Source organism: Prionailurus bengalensis, chromosome A3, assembly GCF_016509475.1.
Source record: "Prionailurus bengalensis isolate Pbe53 chromosome A3, Fcat_Pben_1.1_paternal_pri, whole genome shotgun sequence".
Taxonomy (NCBI): Eukaryota; Metazoa; Chordata; class Mammalia; order Carnivora; family Felidae; genus Prionailurus; species Prionailurus bengalensis.
Genome location: NC_057354.1, coordinates 82,944,511 through 82,957,339, shown reverse-complemented (window position 1 = coordinate 82,957,339; position 12,829 = coordinate 82,944,511). Strand labels below are relative to the sequence as shown.

Below are 12,829 nucleotides of genomic sequence, written 5' to 3'. Positions count from 1 at the left end.
AGAGAGAATCCCAAGCAGGTTCCATGGGATCCCACGAACCATGAGACCACGGCCTAAGCCAAAACCAAGAGTTAAATGCTCAACTGACTGAGCCACCTAGTCGCCCCTAGACTACTTTTATTAAGCAATTCTGTGTCCTATTTACTAGACCCTGTTAATAAATTTTATTTTATTTATTTGTTTGTTTATGAGGGAGAGAGAAGGAAAGAGAGTGCAGAGCCCGGAGTGGGGCTCAAGCTCATCTGACACGGGACTCAAGCTCACCAACAGTGAGATCATGACCTGAGCCGAAGTCAGATGCTTAAACGACCGAGCAGGCACCCTTAAAACATTTTTTTTTACATTTTATTTTTAAGTAATCTCTACACCTACATGGGGCTTGAACTCACAACCCTGAGATTAAGAGTTGCATGCTCTACCTACCGAGCCAGTCAGGCTCCCCTCTAGCCCCCATTAAATTTTAAATAATGGATAAACATAATTTTAATTTAAGCAAATAAAATTTAAACAACAGATCTGACATCATTACAACATAACCTTGTATAGAAAACTCTTAAGTCACATCATGTTTAACTAAATGAGAAATGTTAAGTAAAAACTTTCTCTATTTATTTTTAAAATTTTTATTTTTTAGTAAACTCTATGCCCAATGTGTGGCATGAATGCATGACCTCAACATTAGCAGACAGATTACTCCACTACTGAACCAGCCGGGTGCGCCCCCAAAACTCCCTCTCTTAATGTCTACTTATTTTTTTTAGAGAGAGAGACAGACAGACAGACAGACAGACAGAGGCAGAGTGTGAGTGGGGGAAAGGCAGAGAGAGAGACACACACAGAATCTGAAGCAGGCTTCAGAGATCACGACCCGAGCTGAAGTCTGACGCTTAACCAACTGAGCCACCCAAGCATCCCAAAAACTCCCTCTCTTAAAACCACCTCACAACTCATTGGATTGACCTAAGTTTTAAGCATGCTTGTATATGCTGGCATTTGATCCATTTCTATAGGAGATACCAGAATTAGTTTTACATGAACATTTCTCACAGTATATTTATAATATAATACAGTAATTGTATTTAGATTCTAAAAATGACTTTTCAGTATGACAAAGTCCCACAAACCAAGCTTTTAAAACATTTACTCCATGTTTGCTATAACTGTTTACAGATATGTGCAAAAGCAATCACATTTTTCAAAACTTCCACAACTGTCTTTAAATAAATTGTATCAAGTTAAACAAACAAAACAAAACCCAAAAACAAAAAAAACCCTCAAGGATACGGATTCAAACATTTACTCTTAACAAAATAAAACCATCAGGTGAGTTTAGGAACCACATGAAATCACCTAAGATATTTGGAAAAACTTTACACAGCACACTTATTGGTAAAACCTCTGTAGCTCACATTTCCAGCCTCTCTGCCAGAGGGGCTTCTTCCTGTACTCTGGCTGCTGGCCAGCGTGGGGCCACCCAGCCTGGGAACTACCTACCTCTAGAAACTGACTGTTAAGACTGTAGGATTCTCCTCTTTTTGCACCAAATCTTATCCCATCCTTTCTCCCCCTTCACTTACTTATCAGTTTCACCAGTGTACTGGTTTTATTTGTTGTGCAAATGACAAATAAGTAAGAATTACGTATAACATGTTTGTTATAACAACATGAGTATGAACTGCACGGGTCCTCTGACACATGGATTTTTTTCGATAAATACAGTACAGGACTGTAAATGTATTCTCTCTTCCTTATGATTTTAATAACATTTTCTTTTCTCTAGCTTACTTTATTGTAAGAATACAGTATAAAATACCTATAACATACAAAGTAAGTGTTAATCGACTGTTTATGTTATTGGCAAGGTCAACAGCAGGCTATTAGTAAAGTTTTGGGGAAGTCAAAAGTTATACACACTGTATGGGGGGGGGGGGTTGGTGCCCCAAGCCCCTGTGCTGTTCAAGAGTCAACTGTAGATGTTTTTGTAACCCACCTCAAATTCTTTGACAAAGGAGGGGAGAAATTAACAAAACATATGTACACTTCTAGTTCCCTCATCCTTTGTCTCAGGCCACTTTCTTCCTTCCCAACAAGTCAGGTAGATGAAAAATTATACATCTAGAGGAACTGTCAAAAAAGCTTCAGAAAAGAATCCCTAGGGCAAATCGTGAGATCACTAAGTTGCTTATCAATTATTTGGATCAGTATTGTTTAAAAATCAAACAATATAATTTATAAAATTAATAATTATTTTTAAAAGGACTATTTTTTACATATTTGTGATATGTAGAGCTTACATGAATCAAATAGTTTATTTTTATTTACCTTTTTTATGAATCAAATAGTTTAAGAATACTGTACTTGCTTTTATTGCCTATTACTTGCTTTTATTTTAGTAATAACTAGATCAAAGACAAGATATGAAAGTACTTTATACCCAGATGAATATAATAGACTTAGGAGAACAACACATTTAAAATTCAGGTAGGACCAACTCCCGTGGTGTAACCTATAACTAGGTTCTAATTCTTATTAGTTACACTTTCAAGTTAACATGTGTTTTGAGATCTCATTGTGAAAACACAAAGTCAGGAAAACACTGCCACCTAGTGAATTATTAGAGCAATATTACAGGATGAGCACTTCCCAAAGCATGCTTCGTAGAACGTTTGAAGTCTCATGAAATGCTGGAATCCTGTAGTCTAATAAGGTTGAGAAACACGCAGTATGCTATATTCTCACAGGCACACACAAATTAGCACATCAAAGGCTCTGAAAAGTCCTTCAGTAAAGCGAAACACTCCCAAACTTACTGGACAATGTATACTCCACTGTAATTTTTGTGAAAATACTTAACATCTCAGGGAAATAACATTCTGTAAAGTGCATGTTGAAAATGCTATTCCAGATATTAGAATCTCAAAATAACATCTCTTATCAATTTATATCCTAAGGTATAAAGGCTATTTATGATTCTTGCCTTATTTCACATTATATGGTATCCTAAAATAACTTAAATCAAAGATCTTATTGTGGAAAGACATTATAAGGTCACACACACACACACACACACACACATATAACAACTCAAAACAAAAATACTGATTCTAAGAAAATCTCTTTAAGCATACACCAATAGTCATGGTGTTCCATTTTAAAACCACACATTTTATACATTGGAAATACTTACTGTGTAAGATTCAACTAATACTGTGGTTTCTAAGGCCAGCTTCTGCTCTTGCTCAATATTATACCCAACATAACACAATTTTTCTTTAATCATGCGAACTGTTTCAAAGTCAGCAGAATGGTTGAAGGCGTATCCTCGCAAAAGAAGCAGCTGGTAAAAAAAAAACCAAAAAACAGTAAATTGACAATCTGAATTGAGTTCAACTCTGGAAAAGTGATCACTGCCCACTAAATAGCTCATGTCAATAACAAATGCAATGGACAGTGGATCCTTAGGACTCACTGAATATTTCAGAAATGGGAAATATTACTTTCCATAAAAGGATATATATTTGTTTCACAAAGAGTAAAAAAATTATTGACAGTTCATGAATAATAAATGGGTAAAAGAGCTAAAAAAAAAAAAAAGCTAGTTTTAAAAAAAGACTATTGCTTGAGTACCAATGTTCAGACAGTTTTGTTAAATAATCAAGTCTTAAGTTTTAAACGTTTTCATAGAGAGGGAACAAGAACGAGAAGGGGGAAAGGGGAGAAGGGGAGAAGGGGAGAAGGGGAGAAGGGGAGAGGGAGAGGAAGAATCTTAAGCAGGCTCCACTCAGCGCAGAGCCTGACATGGGGCTTGACCCCACAACCCTGGGATGATGACCTGCGCAGAAATCAAGCTGGATGCTCAACCAACTGAGCCACCCAGGCACCCCAAAACTCTATGTATTAATACATATTATTTTAGTTCTGTACTCCCACAATCTGCCACTTGCTCAATCAATGCCATATTCATGAAATATCCCTAGGTCTTAGAAAGTTTTATCTCTAACTTCTAGTATTATATCTGACACGTATTAGATGGGCAAGAGCATTTGTGAATCACATAAATTATAAGAATTCAAGTAGCTGACAGAAAAAAAACCCTATACCATAATATGTAGCATAAACAAACTGGACTTTGCATATAAAAACTTTAAAAATATGGGGCGCCTGGGTGGCGCAGTCGGTTAAGCATCCGACTTCAGCCAGGTCACGATCTCGCGGTCCGTGAGTTCGAGCCCCGCGTCAGGCTCTGGGCTGATGGCTCGGAGCCTGGAGCCTGTTTCCGATTCTGTGTCTCCCTCTCTCTCTGCCCCTCCCCCGTTCATGCTCTGTCTCTCTCTGTCCCCCCCCCCAAAAAAAAACAAAAAAACAAAACAACAACAACAAAAAACTTTAAAAATAAGTCCCATTAGCTAATCTTTGTGAGAAAACCCATGGAAAGTCCTCAGACAGAATTCTGGCCCAGAATGAGAATATAATTCTCATTTACTTAATCTCATTATTACTCTAAATGAGACGAAAAGAACCCAATGTCAAGGTAAACACTTAATACGACCCATTTTATCACACAGATATCACCCTAGAATAGTTTCTCAACAGCAGCACCAATGACATTGTGGACCTTACAATTCTTTGTTGGAGGGCTGCCCCACTCATCGTAGGATGTTTAGTAGCATTCCCACACAGCTGTTAACAACCACGACATGTCTCCAGACATTGCTAAGTGTCCCTGGGGGGCAGCATCAGCCTTGGCAGAGAGCCACTGACCTGGAGAGAATATTCTAAATAACAGAATTCTGATATAGACAGTAGACTAGACTTTTTTCTCCCAATATTAAAAATATATATATACATGCCTCCAAATAATTGCCTTATACACTTTCTCCAGCAATGTTTATAATTTATTATACCCAGAAGTAAACTTTAATATAGTAAACACTAAAAACTGGGTTAATTCCATGAAAACTACTAAATATTAAAGTCTGGTGCAACGGGGCCCTGTTTTTAAACAAATAGCATTAATTTGCGATCACTGTATTTTCTGGGGAAGGACAAGACGAGGCAACCCAATCAGGATTATGGCTTTAACATATACCTGTCAAAGAAAGGTTTTATGGCAGAAAAGCCTGCCTCTATTGTTCAAGGAGGTTTTAAGGTCTCTTCTATCTTTGAAATACCTCACTGCCCAGTCCCTGGGAATAGCAAACATAATTATGTAATGATGTGTTCTATTCTCATTACTATACCGGAGAGCATGTGTGTAAATCTTACTTGGATTTTTATACGAATACTGGGGTAAATGTGTCACTCCTCCAGTGGTACAGAAGATCTGCTATGGTCCTGAGATGATATATTCAAATACTGCGTTAAGTCAGTAAACACAAACTACAAAAGCTAATTTCTACAATACCTTCTTTTGCTTACCTTGATAAGGTATCTGGTAATATCCCTCCCTGCAATATCTAGTCTCCTGGTAAGGTGAGGGAGAGAAAAACCTTCATACACTGGACAAATGTGAGTCACACCATCTCCAGAGTCCACCACTACTCCAGTTAATAAACCTGTGTGAAAACCATGAAGTTTTAAATAAAAAGCCAGACCAGAAAAAATCAAAGCCAGCAAATTTCAAAAATTAGCAGAGAAGCCAAACTAGGAACTTCCCCAACCAGAATGGTCTAGAAGCCACCATTTCTTTATTGTTTGCTATTCTGCAGCTTACTTCTAGTATCTGGACACTAAAGTGAGTATTCTCACACATGTCCCTTGTGAGAGAGACTCTTAGTCTAACTATGTGCCATCCCAGGAGATGGGAAGAAACAGACTCTGAGACCAAGGAATGTCTCTTAAAGCTCAGTACAATTCTTCTTCTTTCCAATTTAATCTTCATCCCCAAATTCCCTTCAAGTGCAATTTTCTAAAGCATCATGGTAACTTTTATGAAAACCATTGTGAGAGATAAATACTACACAAGTTGATAGTGAAGCTTATTGAAAATAATGTACTTATTATTTTTGTCATATATTCAAAACTATGTTTTGGAAAAATTCCTATTGATAGGAATGACTACAAAAGTTACCTTCGCACAAGGGTTAATGCAGGAAAAAAATACATAACTTTTTCTAATTCCTATTGATAAAATTTCCTATTGATAGGAATGACTACAAAAGTTACCTTCCTTAATGCAGGAAAAAAATACATAACTTTTTCTAATTCAAATTTTCTAGTAGTTAATAGTCTAATAATGTTTTTAACCAAAAAAAAAATTTTTTTTAACTCTACAGAATATGCAATGTCTATAACTTTCTTAACCATCATGTTATCATTTTCACATCCCTGAAGAGGCTCTCTCCATTTTTTTTTTTTTTTTTTTTTGAGAGTGAGAGAGAGCAAGCACACACATGCAGGCGCACATATAAGCAGAGGGAGACAGAGAATCTTAAGCAGGCTCCATGCCCACGGTGGAGCCCGACACGGCTCAATCTCAGACCTGAGCCAATATTAAGAGTCAGTGGCTCAAATGACTGAGCCACCCAGGAACCTCTCCCTCTTCCTTTTTTTAAAAAAAAAAATTTTTTTTTTTTACATTTATTTATTTTTGAGACAGACAGAGATAGAGCATGAACGGGGGAGAGTCAGAGAGAGAGGGAGACACAGAATCTGAAACAGGCTCCAGGCTCTGAGCTGTCAGCACAGAGCCCGATGCGGGGCTCGAACTCACGGACCGCAAGATCATGACCTGAGCCGAAGTCGGCCGCTCAACCGACTGAGCCACCCAGGCACCCCTCCCTCTTCCTTTTTTTAAAAAATGTCTATTTATTTATTTTGAGAGTGAGAGAGAGCTAGCAGGGAAGGGAGAGAGAGACAGAGAGAGAGAGAATCCCAAGCAGGCTCAATGCTGTCAGCGCAGATCTCGCAAACCATGAGATCACGACCTGAGTTGAAATCAAGAGTCAGATGCTTAACCAACTGAGCCGCCCAGGTGCCCAATCCCTCTTTCTTAATACAAACTTGAATGTACTATAATATTTCATCATAATGATTTGTCTTTGAATACATTTACTTAATCTACCTCCTTTGGAGGCTCATATAATGTCTCTCCTTGATTGATGCTGGACATAAATCTTCATAAAAAGGTTCATAAAAACCATTTAGTACCTTTTAATGCTGCATTCCTTTCAACAAGAAACTTCTCATTGAAAAAAAGAGGAATCCACATCATTAATTCAAAAATACTCCCAGTAATATCAACTAAAGCAGGGATTTACATTATATTTTACAAAGAGACCTTCTCATGCAACTTCTACTTATTTTCTCCCACTCCCACCAGGTTACACACTAGCCTTTCCCTGTATAATCTGATCCATTTTCAGTGCTCCCCTCTTTTTCACTGGATTACTCATTCCTTCCACTTCAATTCCTATGGATTCTTTAAGGTTCAATCTAGTTCATACCTTTTCATTTACACCTTTCCTGACAATTCTAACCTCCAGATCCCCTAATTCCCTTTATTCTCCTCAGTCCTGTGTGTGCGACGTGTAGTCAAACATAGCTTCCTAACCCACCGTGTCACTTCTCTTGTTCAAAACCCTTCCACAGCGCTGAATGCTTCTTCCTACCTTTGCTTTTGTAACTGACAGCACTAGCTACCTTCAAGGAGAATTTTATTGGAGTTCTTTTGTTCATTACTAGACTATCATTTCTCAAACTAAGGAATCAACAGTTAAACAAAAATGGTTAAATATTAGGAATTAAGTGAGGGTATCTTCTCATTGGATGCAAATAAATTTATGAATATCGCTAGAAAAATCCATTAAGGTCAACTGTATTTAGTCAAATATAGTTCAAACAAAAATTCATTTCAGCAGAACTGTCCCATCCTCACCCCCTAAATGAAACTATTATCACCAGTTTCGAAGCTTAGATTCAAAATTTTTAATATCTACTTTTTCCAAGGTATTTTCTTTTTATTAAAAAAAAAATTTTTTTTTCAACGTTTATTTATTTTTGGGACAGAGAGAGACAGAGCATGAACGAGGGAGGGGCAGAGAGAGAGGGAGACACAGAACCGGAAACAGGCTCCAGGCTCTGAGCCATCAGCCCAGAGCCTGACGCGGGGCTCAAACTCACGGACCGCGAGATCGTGACCTGGCTGAAGTCGGACGCTTAACCGACTGCGCCACCCAGGTGTCCCTCCAAGGTATTTTCTAAAATAATTTCTAAAATTTATTTTTCTAAAAATGAAATAAAATTACCTGGATACAAATGCTCCTTGTAAAGTAGCAAGTAATTTTTAATTCCTTCCTCAAAGGAAAAATTATTCACAGCTGGACTGTAATCACCTTAAGATCAAGAAGACCGGGGCGCCTGGGCGGCTCAGTAGGTTGAGCATCCGACTTTGGCTTAGGTCATGATCTCACAGTCTGTGAGTTCGAGCCCCACGTCAGGCTCTGTGCTGACAGCTTGGAGCCTGAAGCCTGCTTCAGATTCTGTCTCCCTCTCTCTCTGCCCCTCCCCTGCTTGCACTCTGTCTCTCAAAAATAGATAAACGTTAAAAAAAAAAAAAAAGGTCAAGAAGACCACATCCAGCTTACTCACTGCTATATACTCTGCACTAAACAGAGTGCAAGGTACATTCCACTTGGTGAATGAACAAAGCTTCTTTAAAAATTTAATTCCCCTAAGTATTTTCTAAGAATCTCTATGTAGTACTAAAGATGGTTTAATAAGTCAATATGTATTTTTACAAGGTGATTTTTACTAAATATATATAAAATAGGATGGCGCTCAATGATAGTAAAAAGAGTTTTCTAAGTACTATGTCACATACACTGCTAACTATTAAGGCTGGAGACTTAGCTCAGGTGTCCCTTCCTTCAGAAACCTTCTCTGACATGCTGAATCAAAATGATCTGTTTCAATATCTTTGCCCCCATTAGATTCCATATTCTATGAGGGCATCTTTACATTTCAAGTACCTCAGAGACTGTGTGGCACATATCTGACAGCCCCATAAGTTCTTCATAAGACCATCAGAACATCAGAATGTAAAGAGCTCTCCCCACATGGCCAATTTTTATTCTCAATAGAAAGGAAGGCAGTTACTATCGGCAACACCAAGAAAACATATAAGTTAGGAAGACACTGCCAAATGTCTACCTTCTCCTTTGTATTTCATCTATCATGTATAAGGCAGGCGTGATCTTTACTAACTTTTTTGGATCTCTGTATTTTTTTTCTTTAACTCTGCCAATTCTAAGGACAAATCCCATGCTCGTTTTCCACTGTACAAAAAGACGTTATTTTAATACAGTCTAAAAGAGGGAACCTCCTACTTCTTAAAAATTGAGAAGTTCTCTTCTTACCTTAGGTCTTTCATTGTTTAATGAAGAAAATAAAAATATATGTGAGATTTTATTTGAAAAATTTTAGAAATTATGAAAATATTTGAATAAATCTATAATACTGTGCTTTTCTGGGATTCAAAACTTATTATAAAATCAAATTCCTGTGACATAAAATGCACTTAATGTCTGAATTGTTGTTCTAAAAATTAAGTTTCACCTACCTTGAGCATACAAAGTCAGAACCGCCTGGATAGCTACATACACACCAGAAAACTGGTAAGTTTCAAACATTACCTGAAAATGCAAAAAGAAAGAAAGAAATACTGGTATTTAGAAGTTACATAATAAATATTTATGCTTTCTTGACTGTCACAGAGTGGATTAGTTGCCAAGACAGAATCAAGGGACCTATAAGAGTCCTCCATTCTCCTCAGCTACCACAGAGCTCCAATGATGGGAACAGATTTTGGATAAATACCGAGTTTTCAAGCATTTCATAAGTGTTACAAAGCATTTTTTTTTTTAATTTTGAGAGAGAAAGAAAGAGCGTGGGTGGGGGAGGGGCACAAAGAGAGGGACAGAGAGAGAACCCCTCGACGTCCACCCACATTGAGCCCCTTTAACACAGGGTTCGAGCCCACAAACGGCGAGATCATGCCCTGAGCTGAAATCAAGAGTCAGGCGCTTAATGGACTGAGCCACCCAGGTGCCCCAAAGCAAAGATTTTTGAGTGTTTTAGTCAATGGATAATTAGAGTGGAAGAAAGATTTCTGCATTTAAACAAGCCTTTCTTAATGATGTCCCTTAATGGAAATATCTTTTATTTTTAAAATTTTTATTTAGATTTTAGTTAGTTAACATACAGTGTAACACTGGTTTTAGGAGTAGAATTCAGTGATTCATCATGGAAATATCTTTTAACTCAAGGAAAAACTACAGAAATTGCTTAACTGCTGACCCTCCCTCCGATTCCTCTCCCCTAAGCTGAGCCAAGATTGTGGCTCTACCTTCAGGAGTTAAAAAAATGAAAAAAAGAAGAAAAAAGGAAGGTAGGAAAACAGTAGGGCAGAAAGACAAAACTGTATGCAGTAATTCCTGAAGGCTGGCAGATACAGAAACTGCCTAGCTGGTACTCCCACCTTCCCAGCTTGAGCCCTGGCTGTGGCACTGCTCTCAGCTGAGCTATGATGGAGGGAGGAGCTTCCTTGTGCCCTCTCTGGTCACAACCATGCTCATTCTCTGTAGTCCAGGTGGGCTGGGAACATGCTGCAGGACTTCTTCTGTCATCTACAGTGACCACTCCTTGACTGGCATGGCTGACTACCACTCTGAAAATCTAGATACTCAGAAACTTTATAAGTCACAATGAGACTTACAGAGGATTTAAACGTTGTAACTCTGAAACACATATTCATCAATTAAGCAACTACATGTTCTAAACATTATTCTATTCCATCATCCTTTACTCCCCCTCCACAGAGAAGAAAATGGAAGCGTGAAGTTGTATTTGCATTTGTCATCTTGAAAGTCCGTTAGAATTTGTTCTTATCAGTAAGATGGTGAAAAAGTATTTCTAGTACTAAATCAACTTTCCGGATGAGAGTAAAGTAGGGCATTATCAGTCACAGCCAAATTTGTACCCACAAGTAAAAAAGAATACTAAACTAAGGTGAGACCTTACATGAAGGTCTTACATGACAATCTTACATGACAATCCTTGTCATTCTTGCAGATTAAAAAAAAACAAAAAACAAAACAAAACAAAAAACCCCCAAAACTACGTGTCCTGGTCAAATAGCTAGCTAGTGGAAGAGGCATCCAGGTATAACATCATCTCCCTGACTTTTCATCTGATTTGAACGAAAACTTGGTTTTAATTCTGACATTGTGTTGCTTTCCTAAAGAGGTTTCCGTGTTTAGGAACCTTTCAGTTTAATGCAAAAATGCCTCTACTCTGATTTTACAATGCACTGCTAAAAATAAATACCAATGACACGTCACTACTTATACATCAAAAGTATTAGTAGTTATAAGCCATAAGGAAATGACATGGATTTCCTAACTAAAACCAGGATCTTAACATTTTAAAACACTTAATATGAAACTTAAATTTTTATCCAGAATTTAAAAATATTGTCTAACAACAATCTCATCTGAAATCCTTCCAAAATTTCCATCAACACCTAAACATGGTCATGGAGCAAAACAAAATATTTACAGTAAGTAGTGTCTGCAAAGCTCCTAAAACAGAAATAATTATTCCAAGTTTCTACCTCGTATATAACAACAACAACAAAAGACAGTTTTTACCTCATATATAAGCAAATATAATGAAAGACAACCTTGAAAAGTTACTTATCTGAACTATGAAGGATGCAGACTTCTTGCTCTCTGTGTCTGCTCCCTCAGAGCCCTTCAATCTGCTCTCACTAGCTTCCCTCTCCTTAGTCCTTAGCCTTCTCACCAATGTTTGATCTCTCTTCCCTGGTGAATGGATTATCTATATCCTGATGACTCCCAAGTTTCTAGTCTAGCCTCAGACTTTTCTTCTGATCTTGATCTTTTTTACAGGCTTCTCCTCTCTGAAAGTAGAGTAATCCCATGAAACCTTTGGTGAAGCTGAAATGTTGTAAATCAAAGAAGCAATGACCATTAATTTATATGGAAATTAATTTATGAGTGCTCCCAGATGTCAAAAATAACTTCTTTTAGGCTCTTCTGATAGCTTAGGGCACATCTTGCTAATGGATGCACAAAATAAAACGAGATAAAGCACAGATGCTCACTGACACAGTTCAAAGCTAGGGCGCCTTGATGCTCAGATGCTGAGTGTGGTCCTGGGGAACCAGCATGGCAGCACCACTCTCCTGCTATGGGTGCACGCTGCCTCTCTAACAGCTTGCTGCAAAACCAATGCTGAATCCAATTTTTGCTTTTCCGTCTTTTTCATAGAAGTGAAAATCTTCAGACTTTGTTCAGTTAGCAAAAACAGGTACTAGCGTAGGTCTTTGGTAAAAGCAAAGTGGCATAACATGAACTTTTGAAAAGTGGGAGATACCTCTAATTATCTACCTGACGTTTTTGACTGGATGTCTAATGAGGCCAAAACTGAACTCTCGATCCTTGCCCCCAAATCCTGTTTTACTTATTTCGTCTTCTCCTACCTTGGTTGATGGTACGTCATCCTCCAGGTGTCCAAGCCAAGACGTTTGAAGTCATCCCTGACTCTCCTCTCTATTACCCATATTTATTTAATGCATCAGAACATGCTTTGGCCCTACCTTCAAAACAGATACATAATCTGGCCACTTGTCATTACTTCCACTGCTATTACCCTAATCCTAACCATCATTATCTTCTGCCTAGATAACTGAAAGCCTTCAAACTGGTCTCTCTTCCACTCTTGCCTCCTTATGGTCTACTCACAACCTAGCAGCCACAGAAACCTAAATCTGAGAATGTCCCTTCTGTGTAACAGCCCTTCATTTCAC

The 12,829-nt window shown here is 38.0% G+C and overlaps 1 protein-coding gene across 2 annotated transcripts in view; it reads right to left on the bottom strand.

Moving 5' to 3' along the window:
- Nucleotides 1–12,829, bottom strand: part of ACTR2 (actin related protein 2) — a 38,752-nt gene that overhangs the window by 11,270 nt on the left and 14,653 nt on the right. For both annotated transcript variants that reach the window (XM_043603521.1, XM_043603520.1), the window contains 3 exons: nt 9,560–9,632; nt 5,419–5,555; nt 3,188–3,337 (listed from right to left, as the gene is read on the bottom strand). In XM_043603521.1, coding sequence (XP_043459456.1) covers nt 3,188–3,337; nt 5,419–5,555; nt 9,560–9,632 — 360 coding nt within the window. The remainder of the gene's footprint in view (nt 1–3,187; nt 3,338–5,418; nt 5,556–9,559; nt 9,633–12,829) is intronic.